Source organism: Macrosteles quadrilineatus, unplaced genomic scaffold (genome assembly GCF_028750875.1).
Source record: "Macrosteles quadrilineatus isolate MER2022 unplaced genomic scaffold, UCM_ALF_1.0 Scaffold_4__1_contigs__length_99947679, whole genome shotgun sequence".
Lineage (NCBI taxonomy): Eukaryota > Metazoa > Arthropoda > Insecta > Hemiptera > Cicadellidae > Macrosteles > Macrosteles quadrilineatus.
Genome location: NW_026542597.1, coordinates 41971484 through 41998272, shown reverse-complemented (window position 1 = coordinate 41998272; position 26789 = coordinate 41971484). Strand labels below are relative to the sequence as shown.

Here is a 26789-nt window from a genome sequence, read left to right as displayed (position 1 = left end):
TATTTTAGGGGTCTGCGGGTCAGACTTTTTTGGCTCGGGTCGGGCCGATAATTTTGGTCCTCGGGTTTCGGGCCAAAATCGGGTCGGGCCAAAAATTATTAATTACCGAATTTTTTATATTTTTTTAACTCCTATCTGTGTTTTTAATATTACTTGAAAATAACATATGGGAAAAAATGTATTTATGTATATTATTTCATGTTCATCACTTATTTACAGCTTAGAAGTTGCCTCAACTGCAAGAAAGAAGAAAATAATTTTTTTTTATCAAGCCATTCTTTCCCATTTTCATAACTGTTGAAATATCTAAACAGCTATATTACAACAAGTTTGTAATGGAACTTGATATAAAAGGATCATAAACAAATCAATTAACCTTATCACAAGTTTAGGGCCTGTGGACTGGCTTCAAGACTGCAAGCAAGAAGAAAATAAAAATTCTATGTTTCCACCATGCAATATGAATCATTCATTCCCTGCCTCCTAACCTCCTAAGTACAAAAACCTCACACTTACAATAGCATTATTAGTTACATCATCATAAATAAAGAATTATCTATTATTGGCATTAGTAGGCCTACAGCTTTACATAGGAATTATTTTTTTTAGGGCCTAAAATAGTAATAGACTAAGCAACATGACAAGTGGAGAACTCATTGAAGAAAAGATATTGTGTAAACTAATTTACTATAAAACTCTAAAACAGTAAAAATAGCACACATACATTGTTTATGGTATAGTTATAGTAAAGACTGTAAAAATTGCATATCATGTCATAGGTACACAGTTATAGATACACAGTTATAGGCACAGTTATAGGTATTGCAAGAGATCCTAAAACAACTGATTTTAGCTAATAAATGAAAAGAATTAAAAATCCATAAACTCAAGTCAAACAATATCACAATTATTAGGTACCCAAAAAGGAACTCTTAATATATAGAAAATTATATTAAATCAAGAGAAAAGAAAGTTAAATGCTAATTTGGCAACATAAGCAGACAGCAGAGACATTATAGTGCCCTAATTAGCAACACAACTCAATGTTTTTATACTGTAAGTCAATGTTTTTGAAACAGTAGGGTCTTTTTCTCGGAAGGAAGGGTAGTAGAATGTAAACAAAAAACCATGAATCACTCTCACAGCCGGGGCCGGGGACACTCAAGGTTACAGACCCTCCCCCTCCCCCTCCCCCTCCCCTCCCCTCCCCTCTTACACAACCAGAGCCAGGCCCGGGGACACTCAAGGTCATAGACCCTCCCCCTCCCCCACCCCTATTACACCACCTGGTTGTTCCAATTGCTGACAAAATGCAAGTAACGAAACAAGGAAGTAGAGACAAAAAGATATATTTTCTTTATTCAAAAATATAAAACTGTTACAGATAATTTATAAAGAAATTAATTCATGGTAGTTTGTGTCTTGTAAATATTGTATTGGATCTTAGAAATATCTTTTTTGAAACTCTATCTAACCTAAGAAACAAATAATTTTACTGATGAAAACTTTCTTAAAATAAAATTATAAAATATTTAGGCCTAACCTCTTTGTAGACTTGCTGATACTTGATACTTAAAAAAAATGAAATAGTGACCATACAATGCCTCCAGACGATCAGAAGTGTTGTTTTGTTTTGTTACTGAATGACAAAAAGGACAATAGGAAAATAAAAGAACAAGATACAGATCTGTACACTATATCAGATATTTCTTTTGTTTATAATTTATTATGTAAATAAAATACTACTATATTTTAAACTAGGTATGGAATAAACAACAAATAATTAAAATGGGACCTCTGGATAAATAGTCTTTCTTTTGACTTTGTTTTCTTTGCACTGTTGAGTCACGCACGGCTTTTGTTTTGTCAGTAGACGACTGGCTCTGGCTAGTGACAGTAAGGCAATTGCTCTGTTGTGTCTTTGTTCTTAAATGTGAGCAAACTTAATATTTAATTCTAATTTTAACATTTTAATTCCTCTGTAATAATATATATAAGAGTGTTTCTTTGAAAATTACTTATTATAACTTTGAAAATAATAATAATTCTTTGAAGTGGGATGAGCATGTAAATTTTTTATCAAAAATTCTCCATAAAGGTCATTTTCTAATTCTAAACTTATCAAAAATCCTGGAGATAAACATTTTGAAAATGGTTTACTATGCATATATCTATTCAAACTTAACATATGGAGTGATATTTTGGGGCAACTCACAGTCTTCTCCAGCAATATTTAAGATTCAGAAAAGCATTGTCCGTGCTATGACAAATTCCCCCTATACTGCATCATCCAAACCAATTTTCAGGAAACTAGATATTCTGCCTTTACCTTGCATTTTCATTCTACATACCCTTCTATTTGTTAAAGAAAATTTTCACAAATTCACTCTTTTAAAATCTACACATAACTATCCTACACGTAATTGTAATCTTTCTTTGCCGATACATCGAACAGCAGCTTTTGAAAAGACACCATTCTATACAGGCAGCCGATTATTTAATAAACTACCTTCTCATATTCGCAATGAATCTTCTGCCAAAGCATTTAAAAGAAAACTTGTTAACTATCTAAAGAGCCATATGTTTTATTCAGTAGAGGATTTCATTTTATATAGTAATAGTGGTTTGTAAAATGGTTCATGTGGAGAGTTTGTTTTCTCATTATGTTTAAGTTACATTAATTTAGTTTTTAACATTTTTGTATCATATTTTTGACATGTCATCTACCATTGAGGAAACTCCTCTGTATATGGTGTAATTTGTGACAATTTACATGAATAAATGAATAAATGAATAAATGAATTTTTTTTGGCCCGACCCGATCTTGGCCCGAACAAATCTCTGACCCGACCCGGTCTCTCGGGCCTTCCGCTGGCCCGACCCGACCCGAAAAAATCGGGGACCCGCAGACCCCTACTTTATTTCCCAATGTCGATACCAGCTATACCTTCCCAACCGATGCCAACTGAAGTACCTTGTATGTTCCTCAAAAGGGCTCAGAAGAGAAGTGAGGATCCAATGCAGCCAGTGTGTGGTGCCACTTTAAATTGACGTCTGCTTTGAGGCATACCACTGAGGGACAAGTGTAAATAGTGTATATAAATCATAAATAAATCATAAATCTTTATTGGTCATTAAATAACATATGTTACAATAGACCTCGTTAACAAAAAAAGGGTCATAGATTCTAGATAGTATAACATGGTCTATAACATGGAATCTTCACTAAACTTAAATATAACAAAGACAACAAGAAAATAAAAGCTAAAGTCATTTGAAAAACACAGAACTATATATATGAAACAAAAGTGAGGTACTTAAACAAGTGTTTGAAAGACTAGGTAACAGTTGACTAGGGACTAAGTAAGAACTAGATAACAATTTTACCATTACAATTGTATTCTGCAAAAAATTCATCTAAACTGTAAAAAGGGTGGTCAGCAAGCCAAACCATCAACTTTTGTTTTAGCCGAGTACAAGGAATGTCAAGTATTTCACTTGCAAAACAATTTACTATTTTTACTGATATACTAGCAAAACTTTGCTGTACTGTTGTTAGTCTGGTGTAGGGCCTATCCAAAGCAGATCTTCCCCTTGTGTAATATGAGTGAAAATTATTTCTTGAGCTAAAGAAATGTGAATTTTGTTTTAGCCTAGGTGTAAAAACAATAATGCCCCAGTCAATAAAAATGTAGTTATATTGTTTGTGAAGTGATGTGTTATGTGAAAAGACCTAACTTTCTTGGAAATTTATGAGGTGTAGGCCTACATATTGGATAATATAATTCTGTTTGGGTCTGCAACACATTTTCCAGCATAATTTGTTTCCATGGCAATCTCTTAAAAGAAATCGTTGCCTAGAAACCCAGAGAAAACATCCAATTCTGACTCTAGGAGCTGTGAGTGTTCAATGTTGACTCATACAGGGTTGTCAGCGGCCGGGAATTCCGGGAAAATAGGGAATTATGCGTGAATTTTAACAGCCGTGAAAAAACCGGGAAATATGCGTGAAAATCGTATTATTCCGTGAATTTAATTGATATCGTTAATACAGTTTTTTTTCAAGTAATTTTAATAGTTATAAACCGTTTTGCAATACTTTCTTGATTGATTTTATAGTAAACCAAAATTTACGGTTTACTGGCGAGTGGCGATGGTTCGGAAGAAGCAGAAGGTAAGTTGGATGTACACTACCTAGAGGTCGTACGGAACAAGGTGAAGCTTGGAGGGGAATAGTGGTGTGGTGGGGGAAGTGTCGCTATGCAAGGCGACGATCGGCTCGTCTCCTACCCCCACCATGGATTCCCCTGCTTTAGACCGTTCCCGCCAAAAATCTCAGGCTTCACCTCGTTGCGCACGACCTCTACCACCATGAATAGGCCTACGCGGGAAGCCGACGCCGCCGGTCGCCGGAAGCACTTAGTTAAATATACTCGCAACTCGAATCGAGTAGTAGAGGTTAAGCCGATTTCGTTGATGTTTGACACGTAAATAATAAGAAAGGAAAATGTTTGAGTTTTATTTAATCCCTTAACCCCTTTCAATATTGACATACTAGGCCTAATAATAATCGGCAACCTAGGCATCGCTTGCGTCATCCATTTCACTGACAGCGACAGCTGACACTGGACTGGGTGATGGTGATAGCAATGAATACACAAACTATATATATAGTTTGTGTATTCATTGGTGATAGTGATAGGTAGTGGTGTGCAGCGAGTGCGATGTATTGAAATTTCAATTCGATTCTAAAAAGGGATGTATCGATTATCGTCATCGATACCACCATCCATTGGTTACCACTTGGACATTGGTATCGGTTCGGTACCAAGACTCGATTGTCAAAAGTCGATTCCGATAACACCGGACACCCGACAGGGATAAATATTTTTTTTTTACATTTATCAACTTTATAGCTACAGTATTAGTTTTGTAATCACGATTAGTTTTGTAATCACGGTTAACAATTTTCATAGCCAACATAGAAACTATCTAGTTCAAAACAGCGACGGTGCCGGTGACATTGTTTAGCTTCAGCTCATTGCACAACACAATCTACATTTCAAGATGTCAGACTCAACTCATGAGACAACCGGCGCGCGAATGTCCTGCCAACACGAAATTAATTATACTAAACAATGTCTGTATCAATAAGTCAGACATTTAGATGTATTATTTTTATTTTTAGTACAAAATAAATAACCTAAACACGTCGAAATGTTCAGTTTCCTCCCTGCAATATTCAACCATTAAACTTTAACATCGTCATCGTCGTATGGTTAGGCTTGCTTTATATTGCGCCAAAAAGTAGGTCCATATATTTATCTGTACTATCTACCTGATTAAAGAGTTTAGTGAAGTTTTAAGTGCTACTATGACACAATGCATTTATTGAAAAATATCATAAGCCTAAGTCCATGTAGATTTTGTAATGTTATAACGAATGGTGAATGTTGACAATAATAGTATGTAACAACAGTTCTCATTGGTCAGGAGGCGACAACGCACTACCATGTCAGCCAATCGACTTTCGTGTTTCAATGGAGCAAATGACGATTGCTAGACATCGTTTTATGTGCTTTGCTTATTGTGGGTGGGAAGGGTATCGATAATTTATCGTGATTCGAGATCCGATATGTAGTACGTGTTCGTTTATGCATAATGAGTATTTAAGTATAAAAAAACTAGGTTAGTTACAGACAGGTTCAAAACATCGATTGTTACGATCCATTTTTGACACCCCTACATGGAAGTTATAGTGACGTCGTGCATAAGGGCCAGGCAGGCCGGTTCACAGTGAATCCACTCTGCCGAACCTATACTCTTGGTATCATCGGGAACAAAGTCAAACACTTTTGTTACTAAATAAAACTATGGCATGTTTTATAAAAGCACTCATTTGGAGATTCTAGTCCCTAAACATAATCTTTATTGTAGGCTAAAAGTAAAACTTATCTATTGCCATACTTTACTCCACAGACGTCGACTTAGGCTATTCTACAACTCTTTAAAAAATACCAGGTTTCAGTCAAAATACTTTTGTAAAAATTGACAGTGTGCTGTTTTAACACAGTCATTCCTTGACCACGATCGTTTTTACTTCTTATAGAGAAAAGACTCTCCTTACAAAAAGTATTTATAGGTCAAGATGTATGTAGGCCTAGTTTTTTAAAAGTATAATAACTGCAATTGCTTTTAAAAATAAATACAAAAACTGTCAAATGACTTAGATTAATACTTGTAGGCCTAAGCCTATTTATTATTAGACCTCATCACAGTCAAATTCAAACATTTGCAGTGTTTTTAAATAATTAACACTCAGAAACGTTTGTGTAATGGAAATCTGCAAGCGACTGACGCCAAGGGTAAGGGAGGGCATGTGAACCAGGCTTTAGAGCAAACTTTCTCTTTTCCTACTATACCCCATGTCCCGTTAGACGGTGGGCGGGGCTTCACACTAAATAAACACTCAGTTCATTCATTCACATTAGAGAATAGTTTTTGTGGCAGTGACGTATGTCTCTGTAATACAACCTATAGTAACCTTTTATAAGCATTATTAAACAATTATTACACACAAGTAAGAAGAGTGGCCTTTATTTTGAGTTTGAAACTGATCAAATGACTAGTCTAGCCTACTGTATTAGCTTGATCAATTAATGTTTAAGGTAATAGAGTTTATAACCTCTGATAATTCTGAACAAATTATTAGCCAAATATAGTATTATGAGTGGATGTTATCAAAATGGCACCCATAATGACCCACCGCGCTACCCCTTACCCGCCCGACCATCAGTGCGTCACTAATTAATTATGTGTCACGAAGTGTTCACCGTTTCATCGGTCGGGGCTTACGTAGTCCCTTGGGCAATTTGGCTTGCTTTTTTTAATTTGCTGATAAGTGTAACTTGTGTTGTGCCGTTCTTATAAGTATAATAGACACCGGGAATTCCGTACTTTTTAGCCGGGAAAACCGGGAAAAATGCGTGAATTTCGTTTATAGATCCTGCTGACAACCCTGCTCCTACCTTTTCACTGTGAAATACAATATTTTTAGGTTCTTTGAGAGCATCTTTCCTTGACATAGGCTCCTCTTAAAAAACAATTTCCCCACTTACCATCTTTTTAATTATTTCGTCAACAGAGTCCATTGGTATATCGCCATCTTCGTGAACAACATTTTCAATGGTTTCAAGAACCAAATCCACTGGTGGAGTTGAATTGTCAGGTTCGTCGACAGCCTCTTTGTCTTCATCAGATTCCGACTCGCTCTCGTTCTCTTTCATTTTCACTCACAAGCATTTGTTCATCTTCATTTGTTTCACTATCAATTTCACTCACTGGAACGTACAAAATCACAAGCCGCCATTCCGTAAACAAACCCAGCAGAAAGCTGAGAACAACAGGTGGCCAAGAAATCAGTATTTACTTGCAATAAAAACAAGTTAAATACTAATCATTTCAACTAAAAACAGGTCGTGGTAAAGCAGTTTGCCTGATTAGTGCTGCTACCTAGCATTGAAACAGAGAACTACTAGGTGCACGGTCGCTACTTGTTATTGTATTATTAAGGACCGCGGCACTATGGTGGTTCGTGACCGTTTGATGTAGGCCAATGGGTTAACTGAAGTATATTTGCTGATTGCTCAGCTGCAGGGTGTCTAAAACTCCTGAATTTACTCGCAACTATGTAAAACCTCCTAGAACACAGGGTCACAGTGTTAGAGTCACTATATTTATGTGTATAGAGTTGTATATGTGTCCGTGAACACGATAACTTATGTTTGAGCTTAATGAAATTTGGTTTTAAGTTGTAAGGCTGGATGAACTTGAATCAAGTTCGCGAACCAGCATGATCGGAGCATGGGAACGGGGTTTTATGGGGTAAAAAATGGGTTTTCTTATTTTTGACCCTCAAAACACAAAATCCCAATTTCTCTCTGGATCTTTTTAAAGAGATTAAAAAAACCAAATGATTTAGTATATCAAAGTGTTTTTGTACAAGTATTGGTAACAAAGAAAATTCAAAAATTGTAAATTTAAAATTCTCATGTGATTCTTATGGAGAACATTGTAAAATGTTGTAGTTTGCTTGTTTATAGATATATTTTGTCAAAACTTGGCAAATTTATCCATCTTACACTAAGCTATCAATATTTTACCCAAAAAATTGAAAATCAATTCAGACAAATGGAAATTCGCTTATTCGGCAGGTTTGCTGCGGCGGGTATTTTGTTCCAGAGAAGTTGTCCAGACTAAAGGGAAACTACTGAACAAAAAATGTTCAATTTCTTTCAGCTGTCAATATCCATTCCTACTGGGATTTTTTTGTTTTTTTATCACTAATATATTTATTAATAGTTTATATTTTTTTGTTTTAGGAGTCAACCAGTCACAAGGTACCTGATGTGATGACCAGCTCTGCTAACTGATCATGTTTGTATTTATAACTGTACATCTGTTTATCTATTTCTTCTTAAGAAAACTACTTATAGAATTTAATTTGATTTTGTCTATGTCAAACTGTTTCCTACTTGTAATTGCCAAAGTTTGATATTATTTGTGTAAAAGTTATGATAAACAACTTGTAATGTAGACTTGATTTTTTCATCAATAACAATTGAAATAACTGGATGTAAACTTCTTTAAATGTATGATGTTAAGATTTCCTTAACAAAAACACAATTGAGAACTTTTTACCATTCTTAGGTTTACTTCAGTATTATTATTTAGTTTCAATGTGAATCAAATCTTTCCTAAAGAAATTATTTTATCTGTGAATGTTTTGTTACTATTGTCACAAAATTGTAAATTTAGTCAATTGTATTCCTTGTCATTAAGGTTTTATAATAAATTGTTATCACTCAGATTTTTGTTACTCATTATTGAAAGTTATGCCTTGAAGTAATGTTGTAAAAAGGGTTGAAAAAACACTGATATTTTGATTTTCTTTATACAGGGTTAACCTTGTAAGGGTACATATTGAGTTATTCAGACTAACCTTAAAAGTCTGATTATGCCGAGCTAAACGGGACCGAGACTACCTCGGATAGTCAAAAACTCGGATAACACGGCGGTAAAAATTATTCCCGGTGGAAATGAATTTGCCCGGCTATCAATACTGTGGACCTGGAACAAAATTGAAAACAGCTATCCCCTGTATATTGTCGGGTCAGGTAAAATCTTGTACGTTAGACATTACGCAAGAGCGTGTTTACATCACTTAGGTGAATTATGCAACCTGCGTGATGTAAGTACGCTCTTACTACACTTGTAACGTAAATGCTACTATGAATGAGTTATTCCATATGAAATATAATAATTTCAGTATTAAGTTTGTTTTAATCAACTGACAGTTCTGCTTGTTTACATTTTATAGGTTATGAGTTTGCTCTTTGTTGCCATGGATGCCAATCAATATATACTAAAACTCTCACCTCTGAAGCCCACGGGGCAGAGTCCTTGGACAATATCGAAGCGGGAATAGTTCTATATGTATTATCCTGTAGCTTCATTTTTGCCCAATTTGAGCCCAGTCAATTCAGTAGTTTTTTAGCTTATGCAAACACAGACAGACAGGCAGACACCACCTCTTCTTTATAATATAGTATACGGTTCTTCAGTCATTAAGATGTAAAACCATTGACTATACACAGTCAATGGTAAAACTCACTACATTTTTGCATTGGTACAACCGTACAACGCAGAAACCTACACTGTAGCCTATAACTAATAGGCTCCTAATTAGACATCATTGATATACCAAGATATAATTGTAATCATCATCAATAATTGTTCATCTTTTGTTGTTGTCGACGGTCACGAGTTCTCCATTGCCCCAAAACCTAAATTCTCCACAATTCCCTGACCATGTAGCCACACTGCAACTTAGTCCCGGTTTTAATTGCTCTACGACCATTACAACTTAGGCGCAAGCCTGGTTATTGATCGGCATACTAAAGTTTGGCCGAGTCTAACGCTGGGGGGCTTACTAGCTGGGCTCGAGCTCCTAAACTGTCTCTAAGTTGATAACCTGTTAAGTGTTTGAAAGGCTTACAAAGATTACAGACCAAAATGACATTATCAGGGATAATATCAATGAAAGTCAGTTAATGCAACAAATATTTAATGAAAAAACTATACATTATGTACATACTGCTTTTACATTGTAAATGCATCCGACTTATATAAGACAGTAGTTTATACTATAACATATAATTACCATCAAAGGTACCTATAGAATATATAGCTAAAATGAACTTGTCTTAATAAAACAAATTTGTATTACTAAATAGAACACATATTTAAATCATAATATATTTAGGTAATTATTAACAACAATTAATATATTTTAATGTAATTTTTCAAAAAAGATTCAAGGATCATTTTAGTTTTGGAACTTAGTAGTTTTGATACTAACATTGGAAGCTACTGACTTACGTATACTATATTCTAGAAAAAATACATATGATAATCAATCTGGTTCCTATGGCTGTTAAGATGCAGGAGTATCTGGTTCATGCAGCTCTGAAGTTGCCGGAGTATCTGGTTCTTGAGACTGTGAATTCGCCTGAATATCTGGTTCTTGGGACTGTGAATTTGCCGGAATATCTGGTTCTTGAGACTGTGAATTCGCCTGAATATCTGGTTCTTGGGACTGTGAATTTGCCGGAATATCTGGTTCTTGGGACTGTGAATTCGCCTGAATATCTGGTTCTTGGGACTGTGAATTCGTCGGAATATCTGGTTCTTGGGACTGTGAATTCGCCGGAATATCTGGTTCTTGGGACTGTGAATTCGCAGGAGTATCTGGTTCTTGCGGCTGTGAATTTGCTGGAGAATCTGGTTCTATTGGTTGTCAAGTTGTTGAAGAATCTTTGGTAGAAGAGGTGGAACCTGCAACAGCATAAGTAACTTACAAAATATTTGCTCCCTTGATACAACAGGTGCAAACAGACAAACAACAGTAGATAAATGGAATTGCTGGTTGTATCAAGTAATAACAATCAACAATAAAGCACACAAAAACTTGTTAATTACTGTAATGAGATAATTCCATGAATACTCAATCATGTATAAACATAAACAAAAGTGTGAGCTTCCTATGAAACAGCAACTTGATAAACTATCACCTCCTCCTGTCAAAATCAAAGGTTACTTGTTTGGGATTTTTTCTGAATCAGAGTGGTGTATCCACTAGAATAATTGGTAGTAGTTTATGAATGTATTTAATAACCTGTCTGAGTCTGCTAATTGATGATTGCTTGAATTTCAAATAAAAAAAAAATTATTAAAATTGTTGGGGCACACAATGTATTACCTACTGATTATTAATACAGTATGTTGTAACTCTGTATGGGTAAAGCGAGGCACCAACTATAATACACTTTTCAGACAAACTTTTTCAGGTTTCTAGATCATTTACGCCACTCTATCAGCAATTCAGAATTGCCAATGAGGATTACTGTATTTCAAGATTACGACGTTCTCTCTTTTAACTCTTTTTTTTCTGTAATAAATAAGAACATAGCACGTACCGGATTCTGCTGCACTCAGTGACTGAGATTGTACAGTTGTTGATGTTGTTGGATGAGGGTGAGACGGACCAGCAAAGTCTTTCTCTGTAATCTCCTCCAAGTCTGGGATTTCCTCCTGTGTACAGACCATTTATAATGAAACCACTGACAGTCTTAAGTTGTATCCACAACTAGAACATTTGGGGAGTGACCAGTGTGGTAGGCTATAGCTGAGGTCCCGCCAATCATACATGGTTAAAACTTTGGTGATAATTGGTCCGTATAGATGGGATGTCTACTGTAGTATATAGTCGCCAATGGTTTTAGCTATATAATAATAACATGGTTTAAAGCCATGTAGTAACTCAAGCAAGGAAAGCTTTCTCTATACAGTAGAACCTCTTTAATCCGAAATAATTGGGACCGGGGGTAGTTCGGACTATTGAATAGTTCGGATTACAGAACATATTGTTGTTTTTACACAACAAAATGGCTATAATAGATCATAATTATTGTTACGGGAAAAGTGAAAAATATTTTATAAAGTTAAATACAGTCTTTATTTAGTACAGTAGGAAACATAGTGAATAAACAGTAATGTACATTACAATAGAAACAATTACGGTGCGTATATAAATAAATACAGTATACAATAAAGAACGAGTACAGCAATGGTCTTCGGATTAAAGAGGTTCTCCTGTATATATTTGTTGTTTGGCATTTTTTAAATTAACTCAAACGCTTTAAAGGGTAAGCAGTCAAAACTTATTCAAGTTTTGTGGATGTGCCACGAATTGAGCCCATCCCTCCTGCACTGAAGACCGTGACGCTAACTACTAGGCTAGCAACACACCCTAAAACTCTAAAACTCACTCCACTAACAAAGTTATTAAAAGTACATAATTTTCATCTAGGCCTACAAAAAAAAATGTAACAAAGCAAAATATTTTGGAAAAAACAGTTGAGGGAGGAGCCTATTTAAATTGTTACTTCGAAGGAGCCAATGAGGACTGTGCGTTGTTGCCAAATCTAATAATACCAGCTGATTTGTCTTGGGTTTGGAAGCCAGATATACCAGGCTAATTGATAAAACTAAAACAACTTTTTCACATTCAGCATTTATAAAAACTTATAATATTAATAATTTACAATTTTACCCAAATGTACTGAACTGTTAAAAATTTTCACATCCATATTTGGATTTAGTACAACAAAATATAACAGATTCCAATTGCTAATCAATATCTACTGGGCTAAGCTGACCTTTATTTCAAAATCAGTGGCTATGGCCTCATACAGTTCATGATCCTCCTTGATTTGTTTCAAATCCGTACCATCCTGCAACAGAAATAATTTCTTAATCAAAGAAATAATAAATCTTATAAGGCTTAAGCACAAATGAAATAGGCCCTTGCCATTCCAACATCATTTGTCTTTGAGTAAGATTTCAGCCAAAAGTATACAATACCTCAATTGGATCTTAACTCATTCAAGAACGGAAACTATTGAACCAATTAAGCAGAAATTTTGAGGGACATATTTTTATTTTAAAACTCTCCAAGGACTTGCCTCACTGGTTTCCAAGTTGCCATGTTATTCTTTTGAATCAACTTAATAATATTAGAGTTGCCATATTAGAATAAATCAGCTTGTGAAAATGTTTATGTTTATGATTTATTTACTTTGTGGAAAGTTTGTGTTATTTTATAAGAGCAATGTTACAATGACGAGAGGTATTAAAACTGTTGTAGGATTTTGCTAATTGTTTTGAGTGAAATTTGTATAATGAGGATTTCATGTGAGTACTATTAACAAATTACCAAATTTATCGCTTATGATACTTTTTGCTGCACTACTAGTTACAAATATATAGCATTAAATAAAACTAACCTTAAACAGTCACATTTCCGAACAATACAGTATACCTTTTTAACAGAATTATTGATATGTTTTTAAAAGGTTCTAATATTTATTGTAAAGGTGCAATGCTCCAGGCAGAACCTATTTATATTTCTTGTGTAGCTCTGTTGAGAGCCTGATGACAATAATTAATTGTGTAACTAGCTCGTGTTACACATTATATTTTTCCTACAGGTACTATAAAGCATAGAAATAATTAGTCTATCAAACAGTAAACAACACTAGGTTAGGTTAAATCCAAGTGTTGAATGAAAAGGAAAACACTGCACCAGCTGATCGTAGTCGTAGTATATTTAAGTGTTGCCAACCTATTTTCAAGCGTACACGTATTACGTGTCTAATAAAAGCACACTTTTTTTGTTGTTTGGTTGGAATATTGGAGTGTGGGAAAAAAATTAATACCGCAAATGTAAAATGGATGCGGCAAAAGTAAATGCAGCAATCAGCTACTTTGCGTGCTGGTACAAGAAAGCCCGCTTTGTCAGGTAACTGTAGGAAAAACTCAGTTTATGCCTACTCCAAGGTGTCCTGTAAAAAAATCACCAGTCTCCAGCTGATTTTACAGTGATCCAGCTAACTTTTCTGGTCCCTTTTTGTAAAAAATCCAAACTACCTTAGTAACTAAATAAGAGTTAATTTTGCTGAACTTTTTACCTCAATATCCATTTCAAACTCCTTTCCCCTGAAAAAAAGATAAATACAAATAAATTTACCACAATGTACCTTTGTAAATCACAAATCACGATCTGCCAGTCTACAGATAAAGATGTAAAAAAAACTCCAAAAGATGTTGAATAAAAGCAGCATTCTAGACTTAAAACAATTTTTTTAAAGGTACCTTAAGTTCTTAAACAACAGGGTGTCCAGTGTCCCATAAAAATAAAAGGACAATGATGTGCAACTATTTCATACAACATACATCTTAAGAACCACACAAAGCACTGGTATAGCAGCTAGTGTAAAATCAAATAAACTAGAGGACCTATGCTGCTCTAGTGTGACTTACATTTTTTTAAAGGTACCTTAAGTTCTGAAACAACAGGGTGTCCAATGTCCCATAAAAATTAAAGGACAATGATGTGCAACTATTTCATACAACATATCTTAAGAACCACACAAAGCACTGGTATAGCAGCTAGTGTAAAATCAAATAAACTAGAGGACCTATGCTGCTCCGCAGCGTTGACCCATGCTGCTCCGCAGCGTTAAACTAAAAATATAATATCCAAGAACTAATCAAATTTATGATTTTTGATGAGTATTACATTATCTTGATACTGATTCAAACGATCAATAGCTCAATTTAAAGACTATAATTACTGATTATTTTGAGTCTAAAACATACATGAACAATACTTGAGCTATTGATTTTTACTTATAGAAAAACATTATAAAAAATAATGTTTATGTTGGTTGTTCTCCTTGCGTTTGCTTGAAACTCGTTCGATTTGAATAACTAATACAGTAGCAGGTATTTCACTGAAGGTCCTTAGACCAAAATATATAGGATTGTATAATTATAACTGGTGAAATACATCTTAAATTGAAGTAAGGAATCGAAAATGAATCAAATTATGTTTTTCGGTCAAATAATACTAACTTTAACTGTACAGTATTGTACAACATACAGTAGACTCCCTCTAGTTCTCCCACAAGTATCAAGTTGTGTTTTTTTTTTATTGGTAAATATGTGCCGATGCATTTCCTTCGATGGTCGATGCCTGATGTGACATCTTTGCGTGTATGCCTTCAATTTAAGACCTCAATCATGAAAATCGGCCGGGTAGAAGAGCCAATCGAACTCGGCAAAGAAAAGCCAAATTTAACTACCATAAGAAATACATGGGAAGCAAATTTTGTTTATGTATACACCGAGTGGGATTATAGATACATTTATGCCGTTGCTTGATGGCAAATCTGTACGTGCATACCTTCAATTCGAGACCTCAATCGGCCGGGCAGAAGAGCCAATCGAACTTGGCAAAGAAAAGCCAAATTTAACCCCCATAAGAAATACATGGGAAACAACTTTCGTTTACGTATATGTCGAGTGAGACTATAGATAATTATATGCCGATGCTTGATGGCAAATCTGTGCGTGCATACCTTCAATTCAAGACCTCAATAATGAAAATCGGTCGGGTCAAACAAGCCAAACGAACTCGGAAAAGAAAAACCAATTTTTTTAAATATATAAGATACCTTTACAGAATTCCAGCCAATTTATTGGGTGTTTTTTTTTTTATTCAAAACAATATGGATGGTTATCTAACAACAACAGTGGCAGGCAACTTACTCATTCTGGCCTTGGCTAGAAACATCCCTGCTGTTTTTTGATTTTTTACCCTTCTTCTTAGGTGACGGTGCCAAAGGGTCTTTTTCTGTTTCAGGTCTGAAAAACAATAGCACATATAGATGTATTGATATACGATATTTCTTCAAGTAATCAACATTGAAAGTCATAACTATAATTTTTCATGAACACTGCAGACTTCTACAGCGGTTATTTGACGAAGAAACTGCTAGTTTCTGGCCGTAGTGTGTGTGTGCAATATGGAATGCTGATATTTCAATCCTTACAATCGCCCTCTATCACCAGGCTGACTATCACTTATTACTGACTACAGAGTTTAATTGAGAGCAGGAGGTAAAATGTATACAGAAATAGGTTTGCAGCAACAGTGCAAGTGTCCTCAACAGATCCTACCACTCCACAATCCAACCAAGGTAAACAATCTCAATCAGTGATTATTTCCCGTTTTGTAAAAAACTTTATTTTTGTGAATCATTCACCATTGAAACTAGGGAATGTGAGTACATTTGCTATAAAAACCATAGCTCTTAAGTACTACATAGTAAAATTACGTTTTACAATACACCACTTTAGTTTTTACAAATGAAATCACAGTTATTGTATTTACAATCGTTCCTATTCCTTTATTATGCTGAAATCTCATTGTCACACTAGGTTTAATTGAATTTGGCTGAGTAAGATACACTTTTACAACACCAGTGGCGGTCCCTGGATTTCATTCCGGGGGGGGGGGGGGGACCACCCGGAGTCTGGAATCTCCCCCAGAGAAAGGGTGTCCTTGTGGAAGAAAATTGGAATTTAAAACCTAAAAACATATTTTTATACATATTTGAGCTCTAAAATATGCTAAAGCTAATAGTATTTATCTTAGCTAATCAAAAATTAAATATTCCAGGATGGGATATATCCCTTCCACCCCCCCCCCCCCTGGGACCGCCACTGCACAACACACACAACAATACCTCACAAACTACAATAGGAACACCAATGAATACGAATACATAATAGGTAGAACAATTAAGTAGAGTTTAAGAGGATCAATTTCTTACATGTTGGTAATGTATCCAAGAGGAGTAGCTTCCTTGCGTTTCTTGCTTATTGGTGATACAGGCCTGAGAGTTCTGTATGTTGCCATTCTGGAGGGTAAAAATAAATATTGCAACACAATTTTAAGGCATAAATCACAAATTACATTGAAAAAACAACATACAGGAAAGATTATTCCAAAAAAATCTGTTGATAAATTGGTAAACGGTTTTTACAGTAACCGATTATCATAGTGTACTAAACTAGACAAGTGTGCTCAAGATTTAAGCCTGAACAATGAACATTGCAGATAGAGGTCAGAAGAGTACTATGTAACATAGAATCTTGAAGTCTAAAATTTGTTGTATCTATATAAATAAAATTAGAGTTTTGTCTGTACATTGCTCAGAATCATAAACTTTTAGGTTATTTTTACGTTTTATACATTAGAGAAACCGAAACAAGTCTCATCTAAATTTCTGTCTGTCTTCATGTCTGTTACGACCCAAGAGCCATTTTACGCGGCCTACTCCTGAAAAACGAGAGAACCTATCAAGTTCCAAACCATTTTAATGTATTCACTGGATTGGCGAAATTGTCTTTAGCCATTAAAATATGGCGTCACCACTTTGTAAATAAAATAACGGACGTTTAAAAACCCAATTTTGTGCGATTTTTTGTAAAGTTTTCTCCCAATGTTTAGCACATATTCTTCTATGAAATAACGAACAGCTGTTCAAATCAAGATTATTTCTTCTAGCTGTCACTGATAAGTTCACATTGAATGTTGTTTACAAATACCGCAACCATTTCCGATCACGTTTTGAAAGCAAATCCCAACCAATTAAGATTAAAAACGTTTTTCCTTACATAACGGATTTAATTAATCGCAAGTGCAATAATATGTAGGGTAACAGTAAATGAAAATAGAGATTCTTTGTGTGTAAAATTGTTCTTGAGTTTTGATAACCGGGAAATAGACGTTGAATCAGTGTTGTATATTGCTGGGAAACTTACATTTTTTAAATTAGCGTTTTCAGTCGAGACTCGGCACACGACCGACGCGCGTCTACTTGTCTATAGTAAAAATAAAAGTAGGCCTACTGTGTATTTATGTTTTATTCGTCATGTGTATAAGTGTACAGTTTGTGTATGTGTTTAAAAAACTCCAAGACGCACCTAATGGGGAAGCTCAAGACCTTTAGGACTGATGATGGCGATTTAATTTCGCCGAAATGCATCTCCTGTAATAGGATACATTAGGATCGACCAGCGGACACAGGTAATTTAGGCTTTTATTGATTGTCATACCGCTCCGGAACAACAACAAACGTCATAAAATTAAGTTATGTATAATAAATAGTTTGGCCAGCATATCTGAAAATATGCAAACCAACTGCTGTTCTTTATATAAGAAGGTTTCAACTGATTACTATAAGATCCCCGTGCGTAGAACGGGTACACAGCTAGTTCACTCTAAAACTGTTATGATAATCTATAAGCTTGTACACAACAAAAATTGATACCTGTGTAAATAATACAAAAAAGGAGGAAATTATTACTTTGTTTTACCAAAACTAAGATTTTACTAAACTTTCACAAATAATAATGAGTGAGGGCTGGTAGCAACCCTAGTAATATTTTGCATTAAAAATTCTTTATTTGTCCCAAAGTTTTACAATTAATTACACAAATACTACAAATTAAAACATCTAAACACTAGCCTTAGTGCAGTAAATCACAAAATTTACTTACTGTGGTTTTGGAATGGTGACAGCAAAAAGTGTTCCATCTGCTGAACTATTGACGGTACGGACATTGCAATCAGTCAGGAGCGAGCCTAGCATAGAATGTTGAACTGGTGGAATGGCACCCATTATGGCGGGTTGGTCACTCATTACACGGGTTGTGATATCAGTCTCAGTAGGATGAGCCATGGGCATCATCGGAACAAGTTTGAAAGGAGAACTAGAGGTTGAAGCAGTTGGGAATATCATTGATAACGGACCTGTTAAAAGAGGGGAGCCGTAAGTGGGTGAAGACGATCGATCTGGACACGCACACTTCTTCACAACTTGTGACTCTTTGATCATTATAGGCTGCTGCTCTAAACTTGTACTAGTTCCTATTGTTTGAGTCTCAATGGAGGAATTAGTGGTCGAAATACTAGGCATAATTGTTGTAGCACTACATCTCACATTTGCTTGAATAAAATTGGGTAAACATGATGTACTAGTACCAATACTTTTTTTATCAACTTGAGGTTTTTGTATAGGCTCATGAATTGATCTCATCATTAGCGTTTGTTTTCGCTGCCTAACTCTTTTTGGCTGCTGGGAGACTGTCCTGGGTGTAATGATCTCAATACCAGGTTTAAGTGTAGAAGAATTAGGGGATACATTTATTACACCACCTCCCGAGGAAACTGTCCTGGGTGAAATAATCTCAATACCAGGTTTAAGTGTAGAAGAATTAGAGGATATGTTTATTACACCACTTCCCGAGGCAACTGTACTGGGTGTAATGATCTCAATACCAGGTTTGGGTGTAGAAGAATTAGAGGATACATTTATTACACCACCTCCCGAAGAAATTGTACTGGGTGTAATAACTGCAATACCGGGTTTAAGTGTAGAAGAATTGGAGGATACATTTAGTACTCCACCTCCCAAAACTGTCCTGGGTGTGGTCTCAATACCAGATTTAGGTGTTGAAGAATTAGAGGATATGTTTATTACACCACCTTCCAATGTACCACTGCTGATAATTTGAGTTGCCTGTGTTTGTGTTTGTATGTGTTTAGGTACCTTCTCTGCTGATGTTTGAGATTCCTTGTTAGTTTGTGTGCCCACACATTTCACCTTCTTAAACTTATCTTCGCACAACGCCTCAAAAACTTCATTGATGAGTTTTTTCTTGAGAAAATAAACTTTATGTTCAGGCAGCCCTCTTAAAAGGGAAGACAAGTGTTTACCAAATTCATCAAAGCTATCGAGCAAAGTTGCCTTTACGATCTTATCAGAAATACTTTCCAACCTTTGTACGGCCCAATCAAGCCTAGTATCACGAAATGGACTTGTATCTGCAGAGGTGTGTGTTCTTTTAGTACTAACTGTAGTAGGTCTTTTTGAAGTGGTGTTTTGTCGAGGATCAGGCATTTTCTGATATTTCCTTTGGTTATCCAATTTGTTGCTGTCGTCGACATGTTTTTTAAAAACTATTTCGGAGGCATTAGTAGGCTTAGGAACTGAAGGATTAGAAACTGTCGGCTTAAGAACTGAAGGCTTAGAAACTGAAGGATTAGAAACTGAAGGATAAGAAACTGACGGATTAGGAACTGAAGGCTTAGAAACTGAAGGCTTAGAAACTGAAGGATTAGAAACTGAAGGATTAGAAACTGACGGATTAGGAACTGAAGGCTTAGAAACTGAAGGCTGAGGAACTGTAGGCTGAGTATCGTCATCAGAATTATTGTCAACAGAATCACATATTATATCATCATAACAATCCTCACTATCCAGTGCTTGTTGGGTTGGGTCATCTAGAAGATTGTCACCCACAGCTAGAACTGTTTGTTTATTTTTCTCCAGTTCTTTATCTTTGCTTTCTTTAAAAGTCAACATTTTAGAAGTCTCCAATTTTCCAAAGTCAATATCCTGCTCAATGAACAACTCTGCTGGTTCAAACTGTATTGTGCTTTTAGAAGTGCAAGGCTGACTCTCAATAAGGCTGACTGTAGTTGCTGCAGAGACCTAAAACAGAAACAACCAAACCCACATATAATAAATATAGCTATTTGTGAATTAAGAGCACAAAAAACGTCGATGCCGCTCAAGAACTGTAGATGGCCGCACAAAGCTTTAGCTGAGAGCAGCTATACATTTTGAGAGCGGCATTGACTGTTTGTGCTCGTAATACACACAAGATTTTTCCTAACACCACAATTAACTTATAATAACACACAGATTAACTTTTAGATGTATATAAAATGTCATTTAGATTATGTTTGCTTTTTAAGGTTATGTCATTTCTTACCGGTTGTTAACTAACGTACCGGATCCGCGGCTGTAGTTAGTCTAGAAATGACAAATAGGAAATCAGCTGATTTAGCGAGCAGGAACAATCCACCCTCGCTCCATTCAGGTAGGAGTGGCAATGAGCTATTTTGCGTACTGCAGCTTAGTTACTTTTTTTACAATTTTGCATATTTTATATAATAAGATCTTATGATTTAGCAGCGTTTAATGAGTGGTATGTGCAAATTTTAAAACAGAAGTAACAAGGCAGCAATCAAGTAATACAGTAATTCACAGCAATGTTAAGACATTTTTATCACATTATTATTATTAAGGTACTCAAAAAAGTTAGTGATTTGTCAAAACCCAATCTCAAAACCAACAAAAATTTTAAAAAGATATGGTTTTGAGATTTGACATTCAAATTTTTCCTTGTTTATTACATTTGTCAAACAGAAGTTAAAATTTAAAACAGTGTTGTTAAAATTCACGAGAAAAAAGCATTTAATTCTACCAACTTAAATAAAATTTCTTAAAGAGGAACGATCTGAATAAATAAAAAGAAGTGAATGCAAAGGTTACCTCTGTGGCGATACTGGCGGATTTCCGAGACTTTGACAAAGCAGATGACATGGCAGAGAAATCCAGTTGTGAAGCAATTTGTTTGTCCACCCTGCAAACAACATTACACAATAACAGGACGGCCAAACAACACAATTCATCTTACGATAGTTAGCACCCAAATTGCCAAGATATATGAAGCAATTTGTTTTATTCCTATGGTGCCATGTACCACTACACTGTATGGACGTTATTAGATTACCACAAAATGGTACATAAGTACCTGTATAATGATACTTAAGCCACTTGATGAGACTCGTAATACTATTCTTGCATAAGTGTCCCATTGTATTAGCACTGAGCACCAAAAAGGACATTTAGAAGAATACTGGAACCATGCAAACGCCCTGCGGAAACACAAGCCGACAACTGGAAAAATGGCATACTGGTAAATACAAGAAGTAATGAAGCTGGGAGTTCCAGTACGAATTGCACTTGTGGAGTACTTAAGGAGAAAATAATAAAAATAAGGCAATAAAACATATCTATGATACATGTATGTAGATAAATCACTTCTTTAGAAGTTTAATAGAAAACTTTGCATTCATCAAGAAAGATAGGAATATTAGCCAATATGAAAATGAGTGGAGCCGACCAATAATAACTATCATACTTATAACTTACCAACAGCTTATATTGGAACTAGTCACTTTTTGACATATTGATTATATGATTAAAACCACATAAACTATTCTTAGGTATAATTTATTGAGTTACAAACTAATTACAATTGAGTAAGACAAGAATTAAGGTTAAATTGTGCTACTATTTAAAAAGAGTTTTCACCAATATTACCTTACATCTGGGGGGGGGGGGGTTCAAGCACAAAATACAACTTTTGGTAATAATTATTGTAATTAATGTCATTTGTCATTCCATAATTTTACTATTAACGACTGGTAAAGAAATTGGCAAGAATATCGAGTGTGAACGTGCTGGGTAATTTAGGTAGGAGGTTAAAACATTGAGTTTTAATGTACAGTATGTTAAAGAAAGCTTTAAAGTCATTAAGTCAGCATTTAAAATGATCAATTATAGGTTTTAACCTATACATTGTTGATACAGAATAGCAAACCATAGTATTTGATTTCTTGGATTAGTTGATTTTCCATTCATGACAACAATTTACAGTAATTCATAATTTGGAACAAAAACTGACAAGGAAATAATGTGCAAGAAAATTAAAAAAATAAATAATGTCCTCTCAACAAGTAAAAACCATTCCCAATCAGACCTACAAACATAATTTTAAAATAGGATATAAATAAGATAATTATTAATTATTGGTTAAGTTATGACTCCTACATCATATTTTCCTGGGACTCGGTTGTGCCTTTGTTTTTATTATCTTCATTAGGGTCATCGCCATTTTTTTCATCATTATTATCATTACTTGTTTTAGCGTTACTTGTGTTGTCTTCATCATTAAGTGTATTGCCTTCAGCGATACTTGAGCGGTCTACAGTTATATTCACGTTGTCTTCAGAAAAGATTGAGTTGTTTTCAACATTATTTGTGCTTTTACCAGCAATACTTGTGTTGTCATTGATATTAAGTGTGTTTTCTTCAGCAATACTCGTGTTTTCTTCAGAATTATTTATGTAGTCTTCATCATAACTTGTGCAGTCTTCAATATCATTTGTGCAGTCTTGATCATCATTGTTAGCATCATTGTGATCATCATTGTGACCATCATTGTGATCATCATCGTGACCATCATTGTTATCATCATTGTTATCATCATTGTTATCATCATTGTGATCATCATTGTGACCATCATCGTCATCATCATTGTTAACATCATTGTGATCATCATTGTGATCATTTGTGTAGTCTCCAACATTACTTGTGTTCTTTTCAACATTACTTGTTATGAGTTTACGGAAACGATACAACGATGATCTACATGTTTTATAATCAAAGACAGCAGCTGCTCCGGGAAATCTACAAAAGAAAAAAATATCAACTGTGTTAAAAACGTAAAATAATCCAAATTTAATTGTTTTTAAGATACATCAAAAGTTACCAAAATGTTTAAGCTTGTATGATATAAAATCCAAATAAATAGTTTATTTCATCCCTAAGACCTAAAGTTTACTTGTACTTTTTTCTACAAGCTCAGTTTTACGACCAAGGTGAAGCTAATTGAACAAATTGAGGGTTAAAAGGAAATTTAGCCTGTGTTATGTTTATACAAACAATTACATGCATGCTACAAACAATTACAAATACTCAAAATATGTTTTTTTGTTAAATTATACTATTGATTCAAAAATTACGTCATGAATGACGTTATTTAGGACAAACTATTGTGCCAAAAGGATGTATAGTTTTCTGTTATGACAGGAAAGAATGCCTCCATTTAAATTATAGAGTGTTTTAAAGACTTAGGTTCAAATTACTGTGTATTCCAAATCGGCCTGCCCTCTGCTTGGACTTTGAAATAACGATGGTTTAAAAATGCACAGTTAAACTTTGAAATATTAAATTCTTTACGTACTGGGCTGTTTTCTGAGTTATCAAAAGTTTTGATTTATCGAGAGTCTGAATTGACAAAAGTTCAGTTCCGATTTATCAATAGTTTGAATTGCCTGGAGTTTACTCAAAAGATAGCAATTATAGAGGAATCTTTCGTAATAGCTAATAACACTTACTTTGTGTTAAATCCATACAGTATATTTAATACGCTAGGCATATTTTTGTCAAAATTGTTTTGGAGCAGTGATACTACCAATCACCATGTCCAAGGTGTCGTTAGAAAGGTCTTAGCATGTAGTTTTGCCATCAAATAAAAAAACTTTGGAATTCCATCAGGGCTCTGCCCCAGTGGCCTTCAAAGTTCCCATGTTACTCTTAGGGAGAAAATGTTTGTTTACATTTGAACAGATGAATACTTTGGAATTGACACTTATATTTGCAACAGCTGGTTTCTAAAAATTGGAGATACTAAAATTGGAGACATGTGCTAAAAGGATTTAAATAAAGGAAACAATTGAGACGTTTAGAAAAGTAGCTAGGGAAATAGGAAAAACCAGGGATACATACAGGCTTTAAAATTTAAAAAAAGAAACAAACAAAAACTAAGAAAGAAAAGGAATGAAAACTTGCCCATGAGGGGAGAGGAAAGGTTAGAGCGAATCTCAATGATACCTATCGCTCAGGGCGAAATGGGGAAGGAAGTCGTGCTGTTATGCTTTTGGATGTGTCTGGACGAGAATTGAAAGTGGCTGAAGCCTTGGGAAGAAGATGAAAGAAGATTTTCACGGGGAATTGGCCTGGCAAATAAGTCCCAGACTTAAGCCAGCGGTGTTGGTAGGAACGAGGAGTTTTGCTACAATCATTTACTGACTTGGTTGAAATGCAATATTTACTTTTTGAATTTGGGTTTGCGTAAACATTACAATGGAAAAAAAGCGAGAGAGCCTGGATATCAAAGAAGAGTAGAAAACTGAATTAACACTGTGCTACATTTCTTAGTAATCATTAAAAGAGTCGATTTGCAAACTATGGAAACATAGGATAGTCATAGGGAAACATAGGAAAATAATAGAACACCACCAAGGAGAAGAAATAGAAATAATGTTTTTTTAGAATTTATAATCGTTATTATAGACAACCTAATGCGGCTATGAGGAAGGCTATTTGTAGAAAACACTATTTACAAGAAATGTTTATTAAATCGATCTGTTATGTACATCTTGAGTATTTCCATAATCTTTGAGTAAAATCTTTTTAAGTCATCAGAAATTATGACTGTTATTCGTTTTAAAATAACGTCTGTAATACTTAGCGATTGCTCGAATTCGAGCAACAGGTACACTAGTATAATATAAATAGGCTTATAGCCTACTATAAATAATTCTTCAATTGTAGCGTCAGAAACCCTTAAAACTCAACTTTTCAAAACTCCAACGGGAATTTGATTGTTTACATTTTAACTAAGCCTACTTTAAAAAACTTGTTTAAAAAACTAGGGGTTTAAGAAGAGGTTATTTAATACATTCACAATTTCTTCAGTTATTTTAATGTATTGTACATTTCTCACTACTATCCCATGTAATCTTGAAACTGACAAGATCATATTTAACGATCACGGTGACATTTGATACATCCAAAAACAAATGGGGTTGGCTCTTTACCAATTGGCAATATCGCAAATTTTTTATAACAAAAAAACTTTACAGCATTATTCCAACACAGTATTAGAGTGTGATTCATGTCAAAAAATACCAAAATTTACCCATTCAAAATTTCACATACAAATTAGGAATAACAATTTCAAAAGTTTGGTATTTGAACATCTCCAGCTTTTAAAACGTCACGATTATCACGATAAGTGAATATACAGAATATATTTGAATTTGAGTGTACTCCTGCTACACGCTCGTCTCTATTCTTGCTCATTTGACTGTTTAGGTACAGTAGAGAAAATTTACCAGATTTTTGGGTTTTTATCTGGGAATTTTTTTATCTCTTCCCCTGACCCACCTAGATGGCTCTGGCGGCCAACCAGGGGTTCAGTATGGCTAGGATAGCAACAACATTAACCAATTTGAAAATGTACACAACTCTTTATAGTTTGGTCATAAAACTGAAATAGATTTTGACAATGATTATTTAAAACATTTACTTACCTCTTAGAGACCTCTTGGTAGATTTTTTTTGGCTTTTTATCTACTTCTTTGAAGGCAGCTTCTTTCAAAGCAATTTTGAACAGACGCACTTCGATTGATACTTCATTGGATGGATGGTTGTGAAGGCCAGATAAGATGATTTCGTCTTCAATCAGCTTACCACGACATTGGCAAGTCGAAACCAAACACTTCATATACTTTCTTCCACCCGCAACTCTATTTACGACATAAATAAATCCATCTTGCACAAAAACCGTGCCTCGTTCACTTCTTAGTTCCATTTTAATGTTCTAAAATTCACAGATCATCACTCTAATGTTTATAAGATTGGAACTTGGGTTCGGGTAACGTGACACTTAACACCGGAACATATTAGCTGTACACATTTGCATCACAGAGACCATTTTATTTTAAACATCAATAGTAGCCCATAACCAGTTTTACAAACACAAGAATACAATGGAAACATATTGATCAACACTTAAGATCCTTAACCAAGGCTTTAAAACATTAACCTAAGTCTGTGGCATTCAGTAAGATGGTAAAGGTGTAGGAATCAATAGGTACTTATCTATCAGTATATATTGCCTTAATTTCTCAAAACTTTGTACTAGAGTTTGATATTTGGGTTTAATAAATCTTAGTAAGTACAATGAAGTCGCGAGTGTTCTACACTTTATGTTACCCAACCCTGCATGTGGTACTTGATATATTGACATTGTTATTGCATTGTTGTACAAGT

The 26789-nt window shown here is 34.8% G+C and overlaps 2 protein-coding genes across 25 annotated transcripts in view; one reads left to right on the top strand and one right to left on the bottom strand.

The window, feature by feature from the left end:
- LOC128993620 (mucin-2-like) overlaps window positions 1–8861 on the top strand; it is a 104558-nt gene extending 95697 nt beyond the window's left edge. For all 20 annotated transcript variants that reach the window (XM_054417644.1, XM_054417641.1, XM_054417639.1 and 17 more), the window contains one exon: window positions 8382–8861. In XM_054417644.1, coding sequence (XP_054273619.1) covers window positions 8382–8407 — 26 coding nt within the window. In that variant the 3' untranslated portion in view covers window positions 8408–8861. The remainder of the gene's footprint in view (window positions 1–8381) is intronic.
- A 1248-nt stretch (window positions 8862–10109) lies between these two features.
- The window catches only part of LOC128993572 (uncharacterized), a 68560-nt gene continuing 51880 nt past the window's right edge, over window positions 10110–26789 (bottom strand). For all 5 annotated transcript variants that reach the window (XM_054417548.1, XM_054417546.1, XM_054417547.1 and 2 more), the window contains 8 exons: window positions 21375–21465; window positions 18532–20528; window positions 16800–16886; window positions 15733–15828; window positions 14091–14118; window positions 12780–12854; window positions 11538–11652; window positions 10110–10896 (listed from right to left, as the gene is read on the bottom strand). In XM_054417548.1, coding sequence (XP_054273523.1) covers window positions 10859–10896; window positions 11538–11652; window positions 12780–12854; window positions 14091–14118; window positions 15733–15828; window positions 16800–16886; window positions 18532–20528; window positions 21375–21465 — 2527 coding nt within the window. In that variant the 3' untranslated portion in view covers window positions 10110–10858. The remainder of the gene's footprint in view (window positions 10897–11537; window positions 11653–12779; window positions 12855–14090; window positions 14119–15732; window positions 15829–16799; window positions 16887–18531; window positions 20529–21374; window positions 21466–26789) is intronic.